The sequence below is a fragment of the Hypomesus transpacificus genome, chromosome 1 (genome assembly GCF_021917145.1).
Source record: "Hypomesus transpacificus isolate Combined female chromosome 1, fHypTra1, whole genome shotgun sequence".
NCBI classification, from domain to species: Eukaryota; Metazoa; Chordata; class Actinopteri; order Osmeriformes; family Osmeridae; genus Hypomesus; species Hypomesus transpacificus.
In genome coordinates, this window is record NC_061060.1 from 11,297,388 (window position 1) to 11,322,157 (window position 24,770).

The window sequence follows — 24,770 nt, forward strand, 5'->3', positions numbered from 1 at the left end:
GGCTGGAACATCAGGTTGAACCTGCAGGCTGGCCCTCTTTAGATGAAAGCACTAAAGCCTAAAAGCTATCTCTGCACAGCCAATATAGCAGTCTAATGCATGTAGGGGACTGGTAATTAATCGAGTCTACTGACTGAATAAAAAGGTTGTGTGGAAGTGAACTGCTGATTTCTTTCTTTTTAGTTGAAACGCTGCCCTCCTCTTGGAACGGAAGGATTGCAAATCTGCCACCAGTGTTGGTGTGTGTGTGTGTATGTGTGAGACACAGGGCCCTATTTTAACGATCTGAAACGCTAGTATCAAAACGCAAAGCGCAAGTAGCTTTGTGGGCGGGACTTTGGCTCGGTTACTATCTTGCCGGCGGGATAAATGACTTTGCGCACGCCAGGAGCGGTTCACAGCCGAGGAGACCGACGTTCTAGTCAGGGCCGTAACAGATAGAGAAGTGACATTGCAATATAATTGCAAAATAATTTTATAAGTACATTACAGGTTACATTTTTAGATCCATCTCATTCTAATTATTAATGTCTATGAAAATCTATTATGCATTGCACATTGAATCTTTTTAGGTATTGAAGCTGTAACCTTAATTACTGCCAAAACATTCTGAAGCCCTATACTAATAGTTATCAATTGGAGTATTTGGGGGAAAAAAACGAAAAAGCTACTTGAGAAACAAGCAGACAGAAGGGTTGCATTATGCATTTGAAGGTTATACTGTCAAACTGACTGAAAAACGAAATAATTACGGGAATTAATGAAGATAGTGTGGCTCATTGGCTAGTCAATTCCCATGATGCAAGGCAGTAAATAGTGTTAAAATTTGCTGATAAGTTTGCTCGAAATACAAATGTAACTTCATGAATTTCGTTTTTTAAATGTGTCTGCTTAGAATGTGGTGTTTTGTTGCGTGGTAAATGATATTGTTGTGCTGGTTTACCATTGTAACCATGAGTTAAATGACTGTTACATTTCATAAGAACAGCTGGATTCTAGCAACAATATCGCTTCCGCAATGAATAATATCTTACATTCAAGAGTGCGCAGAGAAATTATGCGAGGGCCCCGTCTTCGCTACGTGTTTTAAGATCTGAGGCATTTGAGGGGCCCTTAAACATTTTAATACATTAGTAAGTAATAGTAAAATTTAATTTCGAAGTTTACTTCTTGAAGTACTTACGTTAAATGAAAGTGCACTTGGATGTATTGCAAAGTATACTTTGAAGCTCTTTAGGAAGTATACTTTATGAACTGAAAGTGCACTACACAGGTTACTTTAGAGTACTCTAAGGTATACTTTTAAGTACATTTAGGAAGTATACTTAATGAACTGAAAGTGCACTACACAGGTTACTTTACAGTATTCCAAAGTATACTTTGAAGTACTTAAGGGAGGATACTTGATGAACTGAAAGTGCACTACACAGGCTACTTTGAAGTATTCAAAAGTAAACCTTGAAATACACTATAAGTGTACTTTAAAGTGTACTAAATGACCTAAAGTGTACTTTAAAGTGTACTAAATGACCTAAAAAGTGGGCCAATTCAGTTTACTTAGTACAAAAAAAGTATATAAATAAGTAAACTGCTAGTATACTTTAAGAAACATGATAATAGTATACTTTTTATACTAAGTATACTTACAAAATAAACTTGAAGTATACTTCTTTTTTGTAAAGGAAAGTCAATTGCGCTGGGTGCAAGATCGGGCCCAGAGATTTCATTTACCGTTTATAGGTTTGCAAAAGCACTTGACATGAACATTCGGAGGAACAGGTTTGTGTGTTTGTTCCTTGTTTGGGGACATGTCACTGTTTATTGGTTTCACTGACAAACCAGAGAAGTCAAATATCTGTCTGGGGTAATTGGTTTTAGAGAGCATTCCAAATGATGAATTTGTATGTCCTTTGCTTTCATTGTCTGTTACTCTTTTGATGTTTAGAGAAAAAAAAAGAAGAAAATCCACCCCCCTAGGTAAGTCAGGGTTGGCATATAAAGTATTTGCTATACGCTCAAATGCTATAATTAGTTTTCTTTTATCAACCAAGTTTCTCTGTTATGGGGGTGTTAAGTAGGGAACGCAAGGACAAATTGGCGGAATAGTCTTCCTTTTATTTTCCAGGGCACCGAAAACAACACAAAATGACTATTCGGAAACCAGCACGTCAACGTTAACGGCACAAGGCATCAAGCTAAATCTACATGAAACGTTCCTCTAACATCACAAGACAAAATGGATGAAAGACACATCCACCACTGTCTATTTCACTTGAATGTCAGTCTATTCTAGTGAGAGATCTTGAATTGTCTCCCCAGCCTTTAGTAGGGAGACAATTCTGAGTCGATAGCATTGATTTTTTTTCTTTTTCTAAGCATTTTAAAGTGTTTGTTTTGCCTTGCAGTTGGTTCTTAAATGACTGGTATTTATTTTAGTTTTACACATGACATATTTCACAGGTTTACCTTTCTGAGGAAGACGAAAAGACAAATATTCCAAGTTCACAAGCCCTCAACAGACAACAGAGCATGTTATGTTCTGAAACAAGTGCACCCCAAGTATTTGACTGTATTGGTGAATGTTATTAGACTGTGGTGTGAAATAGTGAGCCTGGAGCTGGTCTTCCTGATAGGCCATAGATCTCTGACACACCTGTCTCTGTGATGAGCCAGGTATCAGACTCCCCCCAGAACACGATGGAGAGCATCAATAAACTTATTTAACACTCCCCACGGAGCCTGTGTCCTACTCTAATCACATCTCCTGTTCCCTTTTCAGCAGTCAGGAGGGGTAGAGGTGTGAGGTGAGGAAAGGAAAGGGAAGGAGAGGAGACGAGAGGAGATCAGTGGAGAGGAGAAGAGAGAAGAAAAGATTAGAGGAGGTGAGAAGAAAGCAGAGAAGAGAAGTGAGGTAAAGCGGAAAGGCGAAGAAAATAATGGATAGGAAAGGAGAAGACAAGGAGAGGAGAGACGAGAAGAGAAGCGAAGAAAGGAGGAGAGAGGAAAGGAGAGGAGAAAGTATCACAGAGGAAACCCACAACTGTGAGTGAACTAGAGAGTTACAACCTTTCCTTAATGAGCAAATATATCCACAGACCTTCAGGGCAACACAGGCCCTTAATTTAAAACTCATAGTACTGTATATGTACATCAGTCACTCAGTCTGTCAGTCCTACATCCATCCAAGTTCTTAAAATGTGTGTGTGTTCGCATGTGGCATGTGTAACGTCTGTGCGTGTGTGTTTTGTTCTGTATCCTCACCTCTGTCTGTGTCATACAGGTAGACAAACTTCTGCCACTTGTAGTGAGACAGCATGCTAAGCACTGCCCCCCGGAGGGCGGGCCTCATCTGGATGACAAACTGGACCTCGTTGTCGGTGGGGTAGGATGGCGTGACAAAGGAGGTGTGCAGGGCGCCGCAGAAGGACGTCAGCGTGTTCATTGACTTCTTGTCGTAGAAGCCGAAGATGGCGTACACGCCCCTGGAGAACTGGGAGCAGACTGGAGGTGGGGGAGGGGTGGAGTAAGGTGAGGAGGAAGAGAAGAGAGAGAGGAGATGGGAGGGGAGAGATTGAGAGTGGTCAAACACATTCTGCATAACTGAGGCTCATGCTGTATATTTGTGCGTGTGTGCGTGCAAGTGTGTGTGGTGAAGCCCACACACACACAATACACATGTAGTAGCAACACTGGAGACTGCTTGCTTCTTTTGGTAGAACGATTCTATAACCACCATTTGGAGAATGAGACTTTCAGTTATACAAGGATTAATCTTGATTAGACTACCATTTGCATGAAGTGACATTTCTCCATCTGGGAAAATCCCACTCATATTTCCATGCCTGTCTGTCATGTTCTCTGGGAAAAGATAATTGACTGTTAGCTAGGAGCAACTCACATGCACACTGGCACTTTTATTTTATTTTTTACAATTCAGGTGTGCACACTTATAACTTCCTCCAGTGTGTTTTTCTTTCTTTCTCACTATTGCTCTCTCTTCTCTTGCTCTGCCTGGTTGTTATTATAAGATAATGCTAATTAGGAAAGTGAAAGAGGTCACTGCTGTGTGTGTGTGTGGGGGGGGGGGGGGAGGGAGGTTCGTAGCCATAATTTTTGGAAGTAGAAGTGCCCTCTTCATATTACTAAGCCAGGTTGAGCCAGGTCCACTTTTTCCTAGAGGCCTCTTCATTTAGGCCAGAGCAGAACTGACACGCACAGCTGCTTTGGGTGACTGGGCCTGACAAACACTCACACACTATTTATCTCTCTCTCTCTCTCTCTCTTCAGCTGTCCTTTGCTTCTTAGTTCAGCTTTCAATTAGCTCCAGCTTCTTTAAGAGATATGTTTTCCCTTCCCTTCTCCATCCTTTCTTCATTTCTTTCTCTCCTATTAGTGACAGCATATCTGCTATGCTGAGCCTTTTTCTTTCAGCCCACTGGTCTCTCTTTCTCTCTCTTGCTATCTGTTCCTCTGCCTCCGTTATGCTATCTGCTCCCAGGGATATCTCACTGTTGTTTGGATCCAGCCCCCTTCCTCTCATTCCCCCCCCCCCTCTCTCTCTCTCTCTCTCTCTCTCTCTCTCTCTCTCTCTCTCTCTTTCTCTCTCTCTCTCTCTCTCTCTCTCTCTCTCTCTCTCAGGCATACAGACACACACACACTCTAACTAACTCCTTGCCTCAGATCTATATCTGCTCTCCTTTTGCGGTCCGTCTTCCTTCTTGCCATCTGCTAGTTCCACATACCCTCTCTTCAAGTGGAGCAGTCTCTGCCTCCTTCTCTCTCTCTCTCTCTCTCTCTCTCTCTCTCTCTCTCTCTCTCTCTCTCTCTCTCTCTCTCTCTCTCTCTCTCTCAGTTTTTTTCTTTCTCTATCTACCCAGCCACCACTCTAAATGTTCTGCCCTCATCCGACTGCTTCCCCATTATATCACCCTGCTCCGTGCCTGTTCAGAATGTAGTAGACCAGACCGGCGAAGAGTTTCTGCCCCAGGCCAGAGTGAGGCTGGCCCAGGATAGGAGACATGCTTAGTGGAGCAGCAGCACTCTCCATTTACCCAGCAACCAACCTCTGCCACTGCTTTAGTCTCAAACACTACACGGCCACAACCCCAGCCTCCACCCCAGTTTTATTCAGTGCTTCCAATCTTAACCCCAGCCCCAGCATCACACTAACACCAGCTCCAACCCTAGCCCCAGAACCAGCTCCAACCCTAAGTCCAGCCCAGACCCAAGTCTCAGTTCTCATTCTCAACCCTCAGTCATGTTTCAGCTCCAGCTTGAAGCCTCCACGTAAAAAGTAAATAGATCTGTGTGAGAGGAATCAGGCTGTCTCCTTGTCTGAGGGCAAGCCTGATAACAGTGGATCACTTACTGATTCCTTGTGTATAACCTCACATTTTGATAATGTTTATTTTACTCACCAGCCATGTTCTCTGGGAGTAGATGAGCACCAGCAGACACACACTCACACACACACACACACACACATGAATATATAGAGCACACGTGGCATGCCTAAGGACACAGACCTCTCCTTCTCCCTCTCCTTTTCCATCACTCTCTCCCCCCCACCCCTCTCTCTCTTTCCCTCTCTCCTCCTACTCCTGCTGGAGGGGTTATTCAGTTAACTGGTCAAACACACAGCGCCATTAGGCTTTTTGACTCAGTCTTGGGCTTTTGTGTGTGTCTCTGAATTTATGAAAATGTGTATGTGGTTTGTGTTTGGTTGAGTGTGTGCATATTTTTGTTAGTGTGTGTGTGCCTAGCCTTAAAGACCACTACAGAGAGACCTAGCCGAAGAGATCGTTAGAGAGAAACCTAGCCTTAGAGACGGCAGCAGAAAGACCTAGCCTTGGAGACAGCTACAGAGACCTGGCCTCAGACACAGCTACAGAGAGACCTACCATTAGAAATTGTGAGAGGCAGAGAGAGCCAGAGCACCTTGGTCTCCTGTCCTGCAGGCTAACAGCAGCCTGACATCCAGTGGGTGCTATTAGCGCGCCCATGCGCCACCAAGCTATCCAAATGTTCCAATGCTCATTTTCAACTCCAGGCGCTTCACAACAACAAAGCCAGCAAGTGCCTGGGAGCATGCCTCCATGTGAGGCTTTTAGTTTAAGGCTCGTCCAAGCACTGTCTACTGTGCCATTTATAACAATGGAACAGCATTGCCTTTGTTTGAACAAAAATTGCCAGTGAATCCAGGGCTTGGCCTGGCTGTTTCCTAAACACCCTCCTCCTCCTCCTTGCTGCTCTCTAGTATCTGGGTCTGCATGTTCTCAGAGTTACTGGAGACAACGGGACTGTTCTAGGGCCCAGGGAACTGGGGATGAACGCTGTAAATGTCACTGGTGATTACATCTCTTTAGCTATTGTCCTCCCCTCAACCCTTCCAGGCTGCCTCCTCCTTCTCTTGCTTACTCGTTTTCTCTCTTTCTTTCTGTCCTTCCCTCTCTTCCGTTCTCTTTCACCACCCCTTTCCCTGTCCCTCACCCTCTCCTTGTGTGTTATCTGATGTAGGCCTACCCCCGTTTCTTTCCTTCTCTCTTTTCACCCTCCTCTGTCCTCCTCTGAAGCTGGCGATGCTGTCACGAGGAGATAGCTCATAAGTGCTTTGGGGGGACGGTGGGGACGAGTGATGTTGCATCAGCCCCTTGTCGTTTGTAGATGCAAAGCGCCGCAAAGCGTTTTACTCAAATACTCCCTCCCCACAATTTTGTTGTTGTTGCTAAAGTCTCGCCCCCGCCGATGTCCATGACACTTAAGGAGACGAGTGCTTCTGCTCCTCTCATCCCCGCATCACTTGGCATTGGCTCGTGTGTCCTCCAACGCACTTTCATCCTCCCCCCCTCCCATATTAGGAACCATCATCCTAAATATAATTAGAGGGAACAACTAGCCCCCATTTGAGTTTCACAGATGGAAGAACACAAAGGGCCCTGAGGAGAGATGGACAAACACTGTGCTGTGTGGTGTGAACCTGGTTTGGCGAGGAGGTCATAAATCAGGTTGCATCGTGGAAGCATGGATTCCTGTCATCTGGAGATCCCCATAAAACACTCCTGTATCAGACATACTCAGGCCAGGTAAAGGCAATCTTTCGGTTTGTTAATTCTGGAGCGAGCTGCTGTGTGTATGTGTGAGAGTGTATGAGTTTTTGTGTGTGTGCGTGTCTAGTAGTGTGTAGTGTTATGATGGATGACTAAGACAGCAGGAGGGTTGGCCCGGGAGACCGTCCCCCACTATCCCCGCCAAGCCTAGTTAATCCAGACCCCCTTTTACCAGCTGGGAGAGGATGGAACTTCCAGCCCAGCACAGCATCACTGGAGCTGGGGACAATCTTATGATGCTACCCCCACACTGCAGCCCTGCACAGTACAACCTTCCAGCCCAGCAAAGCCTCCCTGGAGCTGGGGCCAAGACTCCAGGACCCCCCCCCCCCCCTATCAATAGATCACACCTCTCTCCATCTCTCTCACCCCATCTTCCTCACCGCTCTCCACTGCTCACACAGAGCATTGCCTTCCTCTTTCCCTTCATCTCTCTCTCTCCCTACCCCATCTTCTCCACCACCATTACCTTGGCAGTCATGTCTATCAGCCCAACAGAGTGCATCAGAGTTCTGACTCCCCCCGAAAAAATTCTGAAGAAAAGAAAGGAGGATACCAATGGGGAAAACGCCGTATCCCTATAGCCCGGATAGTGATGCTTCACCGGTAGCAGATAGTGCGCTTTGCTTTGCGACTCTCAAATGATTCCGTTTGATGGGGCTTAATTGATACATGAGACGGGGAGTGCACGCGGCAGTAACCATCCCAGCCTTCCTACGTGACTACGACCACCCTGGCTGTTCCTAGACAGCGAGACCAACCGCTATCCAAGCAATTACCCGCTATCTGCTCCTTGATAGATAACGCACACAGGCATACACGCACAACCACACACACACACGCGCACACATACACATAGACACACGTACACAGACATATACAGAGAGCGGCAGAGAGAGATTTCAGCCCATAAGACAGAACAAACAACAAACAGAAGACCCAGGTCACCATTTGCTGCAATGCAGTGGGAGATATAGTTAGCAAGACTGGCTGAACACACACACATACTAGCATTGCTGGAGGATCTTTCCTCTCACCTCCTCCTAGATGTTTAGTGAGGAGCATCCAACACTGTATGTGTGTGTGAGTGTGTGTGTGGGGGGGGTGTCTTTGGTGCATGTGTAGAGATGTGATGTTTTTTAGTGTAGGTTTCTAAAGGCTATGAAACATGTAAGGCTTATGATCTTGTGTAATTGGATTTCCAGAAAGCTGTTGACAAAGTCCCTCACAGACACTAATCCCTACGATCAGCCTGCCAGGTCACATGTGTGCTCTCTTCAGATACTTTAGGCGGAGGAGAGAAGGGGTGTAGAGAAACACCAGGAGGAAGGTGGTGGTAGAAAGAGAAGGAAAGAGTTAGCCAGGGTTGGCCAATTGGTGAGGAGAGAGGAAAAAAGGAAGACGCAGGATTAAGAGGGATGGCTGAAAGGACATGTAGAGGGAGAGCGGGATGGATGGAAGTGGGTGGGAGGAATAGAGGAAAGAGGAAGGAGGAGGAAGAACGGAGGGGAGAAAGAAGCGTGTGGGGAGCACAGATCAAGGGGGTGTGTATTGTGTTCTTGTATGAGCAGGGACCTCGATTCATGGCCTGCCAATGTACTTCAGCTGACATGGACACACACACACAGGCATGGACATACACAAACAGACACACATACGCTCACACAATTACTACTTATTGACCATTCCAATGGCAAACCCCAGGAAGAAAGAGAGAGGCAGAGTGAAGGCTCATAGGAAATGGAGTCCTTAATGATGCAACAACAAGCACCAGTCAATGTCAGCAGATGTCTGGAGAAAGCTACACAATACACCACACCAGCGTTTCCCTACCATTGTTTTGCTCCTTCAAAACTACCTCCCGCCCCCTAAAAGTATGACAAGATATATATTGGGCTAGGCCTATATATATATATGAGAAAACGGCAGTCACGCATACAGGTTACATTCATTTGCGACTTCAGTTTGCGCAAAGTTGCCCTTGTTATTTACTCCTCATCGCCTGTCGATGAGTACCCTAGATCACTATTAAATTTGTGTGAATTTGCCTATTCGCTCCTTGCGAGCGGCTCCATGTGGTGCCGGGAATTGCGTTTACTTCCTTGCATATACTGTGCTAGTTGTGTTATGCTAGCTCGTGTCGTTTTGACTGGCTACATAATGAAGTTGCTCGTCCACAAATGCCCTAATAAACGCATAGAATAGGGTTCACTTCTTTTGTTAGGCTACCTGTTCGCGATGGTGGACTGTTGTGACCCCTGGTCAGTCCTGCTCCCTCTAATCTAATTAGACTCCTGGTCCGGTTGCTCTCACTGATGCTAACATCCATAACTCTTGATAACCAGAGAGAATCTCTATCCTGTCTTCTCTCCCACTTTGTCTCACTTTCACTCTCCTCCTATTGCTTTCTCAAGGTTTTGTCTCTATCCTTCGGCTCTTCGACTGATTCTACCTTTCCCGTGCTATCTCTACCTTGGTCATGGATTCAGTACAGGTCGATAAATTGAGCCATGCAGAAGGAGAGAGGAGGTGAGGCTCTAACCTTGTAACCCTCCCTCAAAGAGATCCCTTTCTCCTTCTATCAGACTCCATCCCTCCAGCCTGGTTTAGTATGTAGAGTCTGTGTTCCTAGTGTCCTTGTGTGGATGGCTATCTGAGTAAAAAGTTAAGATAAGATCCACTATATCGTCCTGAAGGAAATTTGTCTTGGACATATTTGCTATAAAAAACGTAATAATATAGTGCATAGGGTACATGCCTATATACATACATACACATGCACACAAACACACTGTCCATGCCCATACTGCCTTCAAGCAACTCATTTCACACTGTGCATCACACAACATACCTGTAGTCATCATAATGGTGTACATGACGTGTGGTTAGAGTAAAGTAGAGAGAGAAGAGACCCTTAATTCGGTGGTATAAGTCGTCATCTGTGCGTGTTTTGACTGGAGATGGAGCATGCGTGTCTGAGATCTGCCCTGTAAGCAGCATAGAGAGAAGGCTGTAACCAGCTGCAGTACTGCCTAGAGGGTTTGAACACATGTAACAGAGGTGGTTCAGAGAGCAGGCTTGTGTGATGAGTAACTATGTGTTAGACTTCTGCATACTCTGGCTTTACTACTCTCCACCCCACCTCTCCTCTCCTCTTCTCTCCTGCCCTCCCTCTGCTCTCCTGTCCTCTGCCTCCTATAACGAGTATAAAAATCCCCTCTCCAGGCTTGTCCTGTGCTGTAAAGGATACCAGGGGAGGGGGAGAGAGCCTCTCCATTGAAGTCAGTGGATTCACTCCAAGAGGCCCTTTTCATTCTGCAGCTGTGCTGGATTACAGCACTCTCTCTCTCATTATTATTTGCTGTCCCTCTGACTCTCTTCCATATCTATCTATTTCTCTCTCCATCACCTCTCTCTCTACCACCTCTCTCTCTCTTTCTCTCGACCACCTCTCTCTGTCTCGTTCTTCTTTCAGGTAAGTTCCTTCTCGATCTGCGCGCCACACCAGGACGAAAACAACACCGCCTCACCGCGGAGAGATGATGGGGTCTGAAGAGGAGAGGAAGAGCAGGAACATGAAAGACAGAAACAAGAACTGCCCCCCCCCTCCGTCCACCCTGTGATGGAACGCTTCAATATTTCATTTCACACACGTGGACACGCAAACATGCACAGATCAAGGGCCTGGGAGAAAACCGCCAACAGGTTCGGCTTAGCCATGTGTATAATGGTGAGAGACACACACAGACACGGCATACGTGGAGCTCACCGTTTGAGGGGGAGACAGGACAGAGGTGTGTTTGAGAGAGCACACATCACACTGTGTTACTTCTAAACTGCCACCATCCATATGCAACAGGGAACACAACATGTGGAGGAACTAATCACTGACAAGCTTTGGGGGGATGTGAAGGTGTTCTTCTCCTCTCCATCCCTCTCAGAACCTTAAATTTTACGGCAAACCAAGGCTCTTTATAAACCAATTTGGATTCCTGTTCGAACCATGAGACTAGGGTTCTCTTACAGATTTGTAGAAGCACGAAGTGTTCTTTAATTGTCTCTGTGGTGTTCCTTTTGGGGGTTTTTGGTTCCCAGTTCTAGAACAAATGTTCCCACTTTCCACAAAAGTTATTTTTAACTTTTGCTAAATGACTAAACGTAAATGTAATCTCTGACAGCCAATCCATTGACCCTTGTAAAATTGTACACTGTACAGTACCTCTGTATGTGCAAGGATTTAAAAGAAACAGTCACTTAAAATGAAAGCTTAAATATTTGGGCCCAGTTTCCCAACCATGGATTAAGCCAAGTGACTTAAAAACTTTTTTCAATGGAGATCTTCATTGAATATTTATTTTAGGTTATGATTAGACTCAATCCATGTCTGGGAAAGTGGCTGGTTGTGTTTCAGATGTAGACTGAATTACAATATTATCCAGTAAAAGGTACTGTAATAGAGACGCGGATATTGAATATGACCGCACATGCATGTTAGGAGCAAAGGAAGGGTGAGGCAATGGAGCGTGTTCAGTAAAGCTATACTGCAACGAGCCTCTTTCTTTACAAAACTACATACTAACATTCTTCCCGGAGCTGCCAATAAGAAGGCTGGCCAACCCTTTTCCTGGAGAGCCACCTTTCTGTATGTTTTCTTTCCAACCCTAACCCAGCATTCACCATAAAAAGGTTGACAAGCTTAACTGTGTTTAGCTTGTCAAAAATACTGGAGAGTAGATATCAAAGTGTTGGACAGTCCTTGACTATAAATATAATACAAATGTATACAAATATAATACAAAACAGATTTTGTGGCTGGGCATGGCCCTCCAGTAATTCAAGAATTCTCTAACTGACTTCAACAAGCTGTTCATCTAGTCAGTTGGTGATCAGGGTTAGGAAGATACTAAGGAGCCCTGGAGACACTACCAGTGAGAAAGGTAACACCTTTCCTTCCCACCCCTCCATGTCTGCCAAACGAACGGATATTAGGCCCTTCTTCACTGTAGACCAGGGGTGTCAAACTCACAGAGGGTCACATCAGCATTGTGATTGCACTCAAAGGGACAATGTAACGATGTTTGCTGATGTACACCCAAAACATAGTTTTAAGCTGTAGCTTTTGTGAACATATTCTGCTGTGATTGCACCCTTACAAAAAAGAAGCATATTAAAGTATACTCATTTGTAAGTATACTAAAAAATGGATAGTACACTTTTAATTCACTTTTAAAATATTTTTAAGAAGCATGCTTAGAAAATAGTTCACTTTTGATACACTTTTAAGTATGTTTTGAAAATAGTTCACTTTTGATATACTTTTAAGAAGCATGCTTAGAAACAGAAAATTGTATGCATTTCTTCTGGAGTAGCATGCACGTTTTATTTGACTATACAGCAAAACAGTCCAAATACTTCTAAAGTACATTACAACAATTACATGTTTTAGATCCATCTTGTATATTCTAATTATTCATATCTAGGAAAATCTATTATGCATTGCAAATTTAATCTTTTTTGTTTCTGAAGCTGTAACCTTAATTACTGCCAAAACATTTTGAAGCCCTATATAGTATACTAATAATTATCAATTAGAGTATTAATGGAAAAAAACGAAAACTCTACTTTAGAAAGAAGCAGACAGAATTAACAAAAACTATAGACTAATACAATAACAGGCTTAAATGAACTGACAACATAGGTTATGCGATTTACAGTTCTCAAGGACGCACACACGCAATCTCAACTGCGGTGTCCGTGCTATTCTCCGACATTTGAATGTTATACTAGGTGTGTTCGACTTCATGCAACGCCGGCGGCAACGACATTCGGCTGCAACCGGGTGCCCTGAAGCTAAGAATGCAATTGGCTGCTTCAAGTTAGCCGGGCTGCAGGCGGCTGCAGGCGACGCCGGCGCTGCATGAAGTTGAACACACCTATTGTCAAACTGACTGAAGAACGAAATAACGATGTGAAAAAATTAAGATAGCGTGGCTCATTGACTGGTCATTTCCCATGATGCAAGGCGACAAATAGGCGACACTAGGTTCGTTCGACATGTACTATGGCTGCTGCATGAAACGACCGGCGAGAATAGCCGCTTGCAGTCGGGGAGGAGTTAAAAACGGTTTGGTGAAGTCGGACATTCCAGCTTCTCGTGGTTCGCTGTGTTGACGTCAGTCAAGCGCTGTTTGCTTATGTAACGGGTGTGAACCTGTGAAACTCACTCCTCAGGTATGTAATGGGCTACCCGCGTCAACGAATAGCTAGCTTTTCTTTAGCATAGCTAGTAGTGGTCGCGCTTGGCAAGTCAGAGGTCGTGCCTTCGAGCCCAGTGAGTGGCGAACGACGCCTTGTAGTGACGGAGCGTGGCCACGTCCGTTGCATACCGTCACACTTACTTTACTTTATTTATAATTAAACTTAGTCTTTCCGTTAGTGAAGAGGTGGACTAAAACCCTTTCTTCAACACATTTTTTATTCAATTAAACAGTTTTGTCCGGATTTGAGCATTGGCGAAACTGAAGGTGTCAGAACAATTAAAAAATAGCGTCATAGTTGTGGAGTGTAAGTCTGGCCAATCATGAAATAGCTGTGTCGTCATTAGAACCTGTGCAGTTGCTCTTGAGAAAATAGGTGTGTTCGACATGAGCCGACTTCATGCGGTCCTTCAGCCAGTTGCAGGCGGCTGACTTGAAACAGTGAATTCTGGTTAGACTTTTTGTCCGACTTGAGACGGTCAAATCCGGACGAAACAGTTGAATTGAATTAAAAATGTATGGAAGAAAGGGTTTTACTCCGCCTCTTCACTAACGGAAAGACTACGTTTAATTATAAATAGAGTAAAGTAAGCAAATAGCGCTTAATCGGCCGTGACTGACGTCAACGCAGAAAACCACGAAAAGCTGAAATGTCCGACTTCACAGAGCCGTTTTCAACTCCTCCCCGACTGCAAGCGTACGGTGTTCATTTTAGGACATCCTCAGACTCAAACGAAAAGGCGTCAAGTCTCAGACCAAACGGCTTCAGTCTCAGAAAAACCTCTGTCATTCTCAGACAAAACGTCCTCAAACTAAACGCCTCAGAAAAACATCTTTCATTCTCAGACCAAACGCTCTCAAACCAAACGCCATCGTTCTCAGACAAAACGCTCTCAAACCAAACGCCATCGTTCTCAGACAAAACGCTCTCAAACCAAACGCCATCGTTCTCAGACAAAACGCTCTCAAACCAAACGCCATCGTTCTCAGACAAAACGCTCTCAAACCAAACGCCATCGTTCTCAGACAAAACGCCCTCAAACTAAACTTTGTCAGATTTTTTGTTATCAAAGTTAGATAGATCATGGGGGAGCTGCTGACTAGCTTTCTGAATTAGCTAAAGTAGCAGCTTTTAAAGTGAATACCATTGTGTTGTTTCTGTTCTTTACAGTATTCAAAAGTCAACTTCAAATACACTATAAGTGTACTGTAAAGTGTAATAAATGACGTGTCCTAACTGGACCAAGTACTTAGTACTAAAATAGTATATAAATAAGTACACTGCTAGTATACTTTGAGTACCATGATAATTGTATGCGTTTTTATGCTTAAGTATACTTACAAATTAAAATTGAAGTATATTTCTTTTTTGGGCAGTCCGCCTTTTAATTCTGGGTTTGATATGATGCCAGATGTTGACTTCCACAGTTAAAGCGTGCGTGTACAGTTAAAATTGGAACTTTGCGTTAAACACTGATGTGTAGGCTATACTGGTTTCTAGATGCGGGATGTCGTCTCTTTGCCGTAACATTATCAAAATGCATTGTGAGAGACGTAGTTCATGGTCAATGCATGCTGTAAGGCAGCCTTATTTAAATACACCATTTAAGCCAATGACGTGGCGGGCCACATTTGTCCCGCGGGCCTTGAGTTTGACACATGCTTTAGGCAAAGACAAATATTGAGGATAACAGTACAATAAGTGTAGTCAACGTACTGTATTGAACATGAGTGAACAACCATTATCTCCTCCCTAGATGTGAAAAAGCGAAAAAAAATCGGTGATCTACTGAGCTTGATGTTCTTGATGGTGTTTCATCGTCATACAGACGATGTGTCTACATGACCCACATACATCCCTGTGGTTGTGATCATGGTGATGTTCCCCTCTCAATCAGAACAGAATCAAACAGGCGCGTGTTTTTCAGGGTGACAACTCAACTGCAGCAGTTTGAAGAGCTGGGGTATTTGGACCTGAGGGTCTGTCAGAAATGTCAAAGAACGTTTCCACTGAAACGTCATCGGCCAAGAACTGCTCATTCCGATCATATCCATCATTGTCAAGTCTATGTTGTCCTCCTATGTTCTGCAGAGGCATCCTCTTAAAGGGGCTGCATATAATATTTAGTTCACTTATCTATTTTAATAAATAAACCTATCTTATTACATCTACAGAGTTTGCATATTGAGAGCAAGTCCTTACCACAGTGCAGTGATGGATCATTTTTGCTGGCAAAGCAGCTCTCTCAAAGAGATTTTAATGAGAGATCAGCTCTGGAGTTGTTTTCACAACACTTTGTATTGCTTTATAGCATGTAAATATTGCAAATAGGACCAGGCCGATGACAGAAAAGGGGTTATATTCTGAAGATTAACATAGTTTATATAACCTCCCTTCCCTTTGGCATAAATGGTGCCAGTACTGTTCTTGTTTGCCCAGGATTGTATACAATCATTCATAAAATTATACACTTTCATTACTGATTCATTCACCTACTGGTTCATCATTCCAGCCACTTGTTGGTTCATTCATCAATTCATCCTTTCATAAGGTATGTCTGTAACAGACAATGTAGACCAGCATGACGTTAGGCTATATAAGGGATAACAATTTAGAAGTTGCTATAGTCTATTGCAGCTGTCATATTAGTCACGCTCCGAGCATGATATTTTTTGTGCTGCCTGAGGTGTGTTTGCGTAAAGTAGGCTAGCAAGGTATCCCCAGAGCCATAGAAAAAGAGAGTTGCGACACTTCCATAGACTCCCATTGTTATCGAGGAATGCGGAAGTTAAGCATGTCTCATGCAACCTATAGTTCCAAACATTGTATTTTCCACCGTTGAACCCCATTCATTTTCAGTGTCTACGAAGTAAGTTAGCTGGTAAATTGATGAAAATCATGCATTTTTTCATATTTCAACCACCACATATCAATTGTTATGAGTAGTATTTCATATGGCCAACTTAAGATAAACATTTTCGTAAGATTATAGCTTGTTAGATTCTAAATGCAGTTAGAGCTGTTAGAGCCATATATGGCTTATGGGGTCCGAAGCAAGTGAGCTGGTAAATTGATGAAAATCCTGCATTTTTTCATATTTCAACCACCACATATCAATTGTTATTAGTAGTATTTCATATAGCCAGCTGTAGAGAAAATGTATTGTAAGATTATGGCTTGTTAGATTCTAAATGCAGTTTGCGCTAGACTATAGTAGAGCTATGCAACACTTTTACTGTAGCTAGCTAAAGAGCATGTGTATCAACCAGAAGTTCGTTGGTTTATAGTCTGTCAAATTAGTTCTAGTTATTGGTGTTCTTTGGCATACACAGTTTACAGAATCTGCTCTTATTAGCCTATAGTACATCTGATTATAGCTAGCAACAATGAATTGCAGATTAAAGCCTTGGGTCCCCTATCGTCCAGCAACGCTCGGCAGGAATTTCAGGTCCACTCAATAGCTAGCTAGTTAGTTAGCTCAACTAGATGCATCTACTACTGCGGTCTAAGTTTTGTGAAAAGCAGACATTAAGATCACCTGCTCACTACAAACAAAAGGAGCTGGAAGAACACTGGACATATTGTACAATAAAATGTTTCATTGAATCTCAGTTGGTTGCCTTGTATATTCTGTTCAATTTTTTTCTATTGAACAGTTGCCGGTGATCATGGTTAGATTCAACTTGCATCAAGTACAAACGTGTTGTTAATGTGGTAAATTGTAAGTGGGCTGATGAAGAAAAAAAAAGTTGAACAAATCCCATTCACTTCAACAGTCGAAGGTTAAACGTTAAGTGGAACAATATAGGCTAGCATAGCCATTTCCAGCTCTGCTTCACAATATTGCGTTATGCATTATAAGTTAATGTTATACATACATGTTAATAAAGTAGCATACATACATGATACAACACACCAGTAACCAATTGATATTGTGTTAATATACCGAAAATATCCGTGAATCGAGATGGTGCTGCTGTCGGTCCCGCCGAAAACCATTCAAACACGTTGACAGCAGTGGGTTCATTTAACTACAGCGAGCTACCGGAACCACGTGACAAAAAAAGCTCTAGCTTTTTTCCTGCGTTTCACTGGCAGTGAGTGTTCACAATGTTGTAGTTCACTCCATTGTTCACCAAAAACGTCAGCGAGGACTGCCTAATGTAGATAAGAGTCAGCTGAAGATAGCCAGAATATCGGATTTCTTCAACTGAGCCTGTTTCATTCGTAATTTGCCTGAGAAAGCGACTTCCGTTGGCCAGCTCCATTGAAAACCATTCAAAAAAGTTGACAGCAGTGGAGCTTTTTGGAACTACAGCGAGCTACATGAACCACGTGATCACGTGTCAGCGAGATCAAAGCGTGTCGCAACTCTCTTTTTCTATGGCTCTGGGTATCCCAAGTTATGCGTGTCAAAAAGTAGCCTGGCTCTGCCCTCCTACGTACTTCCGCTCAATTTGGATTTTGCTTCTGTACTTGGTCTGGCCATTCGGTACGTTAGTCAGATTTTACAGCTTGATTTTCTACTGGTTATTAACTGAATTAGCGAACAGAGGGATCGGCTGAGAACGATGACGTTGATATCGTGCGCTGGTTTGTGTTGTAGTTCCGTAATGGAGGCGGAAAAAGATGCGAGCGAAGCCATTCGGTCCGTTGTGGCAACACTGCCGAATATCTATAAACTAAAGCCGGAGCAAGAACAAGTTTTGCTGAGTTTTGTTGGTGGCCACGATGTTGTGGCCCTCCTCCCCACGGGGATCGGGAAAAGTTTGATTTTCCAGCTACGGCAGCTAGCTCTGTTACAGTAGTAGTGAAGGAATTGGCTAAGGCAAATGCTAGCGATTGGTTGTGGCAGATCAGAGTGGCTCTTGGCAGATCCAATAGTTTTAAACTTCAACAGAGTACCCGCCTACAAGGAAGTCAACGCTTGTCAATGGAGCGAGGCCAGACTCTTAGTACAAATGAAATGTACGAAAGTCTGGTTAGGACCAGGCAAGTCAAAACGTGCCTCTCCATCAGCAATCGTATGTTATTTCCAAAAACACAATTCGAATAAAGACCATAAATCATCTAAGGAGCAATTTATTTATAGAGCAATCAGCCACATACATCGTAAGGGGTTCTACTGCGTAAATGATCCGACTGTTTGCATCACAAGAGGTTCTTCTATATTACGAAATTCGTAACTGACACGGATGCTGATAGCAGACTGATTATTCATTTAAGACTCCCGTATTAATTTCATAAGCAAGATACCAAATTCTAATAATTTCACAAGCTAACCAGTACCCTATCTGGTACTGGTACTTTGCGCCCAAAGTGTTCAATATTAACCATGGTTGTTTTTCACAGAACATGATGATCATAAAAGCATGCTTCTGTAGGCTGGAAGACATAATGATCATAGATTTTCCTGTGTTTCTCACCTGTAACAATGTTTTATCCTAAGTACTGAGTCACTACATGTTGTTCTAGTGATAAGAAATAACTTTTAACTACATTCAGACAGAACACATTCAGTTTGAAAGGACACCACTTCTCACACAACACAAAGTTCCCAGATTCTATCTGACCTATAAACAGGTTCTCACCAGAACTACAAGGATAAATGGTTTTACGTAGTCATTCACTTTATTGGAGGCAGACAGACAGGCAGGGAAAGTCAGGCAGGCAGGAAAGGCTGACAGGACTCAAGCGTTGTCAAAGCAGAGATAATGCACTGTAATGAGGCCCTTGAAAGAGCCCATTTCTGCAGCATCGCCAATCCAATGTGAATCTTGCGAGCATTATGGCTCGGTCGTGCTTGTGTATTCATCGTGTCCCTTACATCACTTTCTCTGTTTTTTCTCTCTCCCCCATCGCTCAGAAATCAACCTCCCACTGCATGCTCACACACACACAATCCCACACATACACTTAACGATAAACACACCGAGTGACACAGGGAATCTAAACAATGAAGTGCCGATGATTCACTCCTGGTGCACCGTGGGGAGGTTGTTGGAGACTAGAACCCAAGTTATTGTCTTTATTCTCTGGTTTTTCTCAAAATGAAAGCACGGGTTCCTCTCGTAAGCCTTAATCTTGCTCAGGACAATAGAGCCAGAGGCTGTTGCTAACCATTTTCCTCTCTCTCTCTCTATTGCTCTTTCACCCTCTTCTCTCTCCATGTTTCTCACTTTGTCCCTCTCATTCTTCCTCTTTCTGTCTCTTCTCTCTCTCCTCTCTCTCTCCTAATCTCACCATACTTCTCCTGCGCACTCCTTTGCCCTCCACCCCGAACTAGACCAGAGCAGTCGGCCCTGATGAGGCAGGATCAGGATCAGGATGTGCTTCACCAACTCAAGTAGAGGATTACTGATTCCCTGATTACAGGTATTATTGCTCTGTCGTCTGAATGGCCACTAGCTGATTGGGTCTGCTCTGCCTGCAGGAGGCAACTGTGCCTGGCTTTGTCGGAGAGACGGAATGAAAGAGGGAGAGAGAGGAGAGAAAATGCTGACTGACTCCAAGGCCAGAGATCTTTCTATCCGACAAGTTTTTGGGATTGTTCGTTCTTTTTCCTCCCTATTCTTTCTCGTTTTCTTTTCTCCCTCGGAGGCGAAGGCTAAATGAGTTCCTGAAATGGAAAATTATCTTCCCCACAAACAGGCCGGCCTCTGTCTCCTTCAGAGCTGCCCTTTAGTCAGATAAAGAATGCGAGAGCGACAATCACTAGCTCGCTGGCATGCACGGACACACACGCACACACGTGCATGAAGACACGCACGTGCGCACACACCAGACCTCCACCCCACAGTACATGACAACGATGGCCATTGGTTTGATTTGGAATGTATCTGGGACACAGAATTCTTTGTCTTATAGTAAACAGTATGGAGTGTGACGGCGAGTGTGTTTAATGTTCTTTAGACTTCAGAGTCTGCCAACACACACACACACATACACACACATACAGAGACCATTAATTTAGGTCTCCCTGCATGCAAGGTCTTCTCCACTGTGTTTGTTTTTGCTGTTTTAGTGGTCAGCTTGGCCCCTGCTCCATCTCCACGTCTCCAGGCTGATATCATCTTCAATAAAGCACCACAGACTAACCCTGTCGATGTGTGTGAGTTACAGCTGCACAAAGACACACAGATCACCACGGTGACAGAGGATATGGCTCGTACAGGAGTAGTGGTGCCAGGGGTCAGTCTCCGAGAAACAGAATCACACACAAGCTTGGTAAAGGCCCCATCACACCATAATGTTCTGGTCGACGTTCTTTGACGTTGGAGAAAACATTGCTAATCGTCCATGGTCGCTGGTGTGGTGCTGGTATAGCGCCAGAAGAGCTTTGTGCGGACGCTGGTGATGCTGGTAATCGTCGGTAATCGTCGTGATCGGCGGAGAACGCTGGTCCCCCCAAAAAGTTTTGAACATGCACAAAAGTTCTCATGGAGACCAGTGTTCTTTAACGTTTAATTTTAAAAGCTGGACACACTGAAGAATGTTTGTGGAACGTTTGACTAACGTTGCACGCGTTTGTCAGTCCCACGCTAGTCATGTGTTATAGTCAAACGTTAGTCATACGCCAGATGTGTCCACCTTGCCCTAGAACGCTCAAAATTGAACGATTGGAACTTTCAGAGAACATTGACCAGAACGTCATGGTGTGACCGTCCGACCAGTTCTCAACCTTGATTGGCTGAACAAATTGACGTCGTATCTCTGACTTGTACTGGTGAGTGTTAAATAATACATACAGACAGACCGCCCCCCCCCCCTCCCCAAGCACAATCCAGACACACAGAGAACAGTTAATAGAAATCAATAGGGAATTTTAAAACTTTCAACAACAGGAAAGTCACGTCACGATAGACAAGTTCATCAACATTAGGATCTCAGGCGAAGAAAAAGACACACACACTCAAGCTCAGTTCATTCATTGTGGATCAGAAAATACCGTGTGTATTTAGAAGGTGTCGTTATGCTCACGTTTTCCGATAGTTTAGGTTAAACTCACAACAATGAGCCAAAAAGCATGAGGAAGAGGTGTAGAAAAGAGGGAAGAGGAGGAAAAAAGCCAACTGTGTTTTCTCCAAACCACATTTGCCGTGTCATCTTCCAAGACAAACAAACACAGCCGACAGTAGCAACTTCTCCCCGCGTCAACTTCTTAAAGGAGGATATCTTTGATATTTAGATAAACAATTCATTATGTAGAAACTACCTTGGCGTAGTGGTGGCCCATGATTCCCCCCTTAGAATTCCATCATGGCCTCTTTCTGTGCACCAAGAAGGTCTTGAAACCACTGCAGTGCTTCTTGTCAAATCTCTCACTCTGGTTCTTTCCACATCTTTCACTCTGAGTGAATATGCCATAGCTTTTAGAGAAAATAAGACCCAAAAACTAAAGCATAAATGCTTAAAAAACTAAAGCATAAACTAACTCATTAATGTTTGGCATAAAACTTTTTCAACAACTTGGTCAACCAACTGGTCTATTTAGGTGGGACTTGAACCTCTGAGCCTCTACGCAGACACTCCTTAACATCTAACATTAGCCAAATGTGAGTATTTTTCCTAACCCCTTCCTGCTTCACACCTACACTTCTGTGTTGTTCTTCTCCTATCTCAGTCCAGAACTCTACCTCCCTCCTGATCCTTACGAATCCCAGGAACGTAACCTCATCCCTGTCCTTACCACTCTTCTGACTCCTCCCCCAACTGGGCTCCAAACCAGCCCAGCCAGCCAGTCAGCCCACTGCTGCATTTCCCGGAAACATGACATCATCCTCAGCCCCCACGTTTCATATTTCTCTCCCTTTTTCTGCATAGTCATGATCTTCCACCCAGATCTGCACAGTCATTCTACTTGGATCAGCTGATCTTAGTTTTTATTTTATGTTCCGTTCTGCATCCTTGGTGTTCCATATCGTCATATGTCGTCATATGTCTACCTACATCGTGAATGTAGGTAGAAAGCCCCTGGAACAATGCTTTTCTGCGCAATGGTACAGTGTTCGTGTGTGCTCATAAAAGGGTCTCCATCTGGGCCTCAAACCCAGCTTGGACATTGTTGAATGACCCAGTGATACCCCTCTCTGCAGCCTGAAGAGCTTGCTCCTTCACACATAGAGTCACACTCTGTCATGCACTACATGCGCGCACACATTTCTCACAGTTTCTCTTGAACCATCATTCTTTCTATGGGTCAGATTCCACTCTACCCTTTTTCTTTCACCATCTCCCATAACAGTTAACCTCAAGCTCCTTAAACCACTGCCTCCTTCTTCCCTTCATCTTTCTTCCTTCCTCTCCTACCATCTTCCTCATTCTCACTCTTTGTCTTTGTTCAGGTCACACCTATCCGTCAGGGTCCTAGCCTGTGATCCCAAAGGAGAAAAGAGGAGAGGAGGAGAGGAGGAGGAGAGGGGACAGGTGAGAGGGGAGATGAAAGGAGAGAAGAGTAGGGGGAGATCAGAGGAGAGAAGGAGGGGAGATGAGAAAGGAGGAGTGGGGGCATAAAGCAGGAAATTAGTTCTCAGTCCTCTGAGAAGTCATTATTGTTCTATGTGGGAATACCAAAGTATAGACTATGTTTCTGATCAGATACTTCCTTCACCATCAATTCCACATCCTTGCAACACCTTATGTCCTCCATATCTCCAATCTATCATATCAAACTAACAGAAATACAGACAATCTTTCATATACTGAGTCAGTGAGTCGTTTCAGTATCAGACCAGTAGCCTCATATTATGTCACCCACCTCTCTTTGACATGCATATCATCCCTGATCTCTGGTCGGGTCCCATACATCTCACCCACTCTGAGTGTATCCAGTCATGGTGATGCACTCAGACACCGTATCATGCAAGCTGTGTTCACATCATAGCAGGCTCACGCAGGCCTGTCCATCTCCCATCCTCTCATCCTCTCTCACAGCCAGCCAACCGTCCTGTTCAGTCAGAGGAGTGTTAATATGCTGCCCCCCTCGCGCGCCCACGGTGACCCACTCCACCACACCAGCCAGCCAGCTCCTCTCTGCCCTATCTTCCCGCCTGGCAATGAATGAAAGGTGGACACAATTGCGGCGCATCTCGTTATATATTTTTTTTTTATCATTTCCTGACTGAGGGGAGTTTTAGCCACAATCTAGCCATGCTAATGACACAGACCAGTTTCGGCTTGGGAATGTTGCTGGTGGCTTAGCTTTCCAGTGCGGCCCACTGCCAGGTTATTGTTCGGTAAGAAGTTGCAGCTCCATGGAGCGGCCGATGGAGGACGGCTGGGTCTGTGTGAAAGCTTGGCAGAGGGGACACACACCATTAGCTTAATGAAAACATGAGGTATGTGCAAGCGTGTTGTAGGGAGATGAGAAGGTGAGATGAAAGCACCAAGTATCGCAAATTCCCTCCTCTAACTCCTGAATCAAGGTGAGGTAAGCTTCAGAATGGATAGACAAGGAAAGAGAGATAAAAGAGAACGGTTGAAGGATAATGACAGGGAGAGAGAGAGCAAAAGAGAGATGAGAAAGAGGGAGAGAGATGGAAGTAGAAAAGAGAATGAAAAATCTAAAGACAAAGGAGTGCCGTGTTTTCTGCCCTCAGGTGGAGAGAGAAAAGGAACAACATATTAAAGGAGCGAGCAGAGGGCCGGAAGGGCCAAAAGTGTGACCAGCCACCGCCATCGTCACAACACTGAGGTTTTTCTTTGTGGCTTTCTTTTCACTGGCAGACACCCTGAGCTTTGAACCCGTTTGTGTGCCTGTGTTCAAGCGTGTGTGGTTGTTTGCGTGCATGCGTGTGTCTGTGAGTGAGTGCCAGGGTACCTGACTTCCAGCCCCCTCGTCCATTACAGAGCCAGCCAAGGTAATTACGGATTTCTCCATTTCTGATGTCACTTCAAAGTAGCAGCAGCATTGCGGCCCCCACCGTTCGGCAAGCTGAGGCAGTACAAAGAGGAGCCTCCAGGATTAAGCCAAGACGCATTGTTTTGCTGCCAGTCACTAATTCAATTAATACTGCATACAAAGACTTTAAACAGACATAAAAGAATGTCTTCTAAATTGACTGTCGACTGTGTATGTGTGGGAAGGGGTTTTGCAAGTTCATGCAAAAAAATTGGAGTTCACTTTTTTAAAGGGGCATTCTAAGATTTAAAACTTTGCTATTTTTTTTACGACACAACAAAAACACAGAACCAAATAAAGCTTTAGCAAACCTTTATGGTCCTGTGATAAAAAGACAGCAGTTTTAGGTATCAAGGATCTACTTTCTTCTGTCTGATGCTGCGCCTCTTCAATCACCAGGGGTCTCATTTAAAAAATCTTGCGTACGCCACTTTTCACGCTAAGGTTGTGATTTATAAAAAACAAACTTGACGGGAGAATGTGCGGTCCTCCACGCAAACTCTGAC

The 24,770-nt window shown here is 44.1% G+C and overlaps 1 protein-coding gene across 1 annotated transcript in view; it reads right to left on the reverse strand.

The window, feature by feature from the left end:
- The window catches only part of LOC124480417 (glutamate receptor 3), a 92,503-nt gene that overhangs the window by 59,644 nt on the left and 8,089 nt on the right, over window positions 1–24,770 (reverse strand). The window contains exon 4 of the mRNA XM_047039747.1: window positions 3,262–3,501. Coding sequence (XP_046895703.1) covers window positions 3,262–3,501 — 240 coding nt within the window. The remainder of the gene's footprint in view (window positions 1–3,261; window positions 3,502–24,770) is intronic.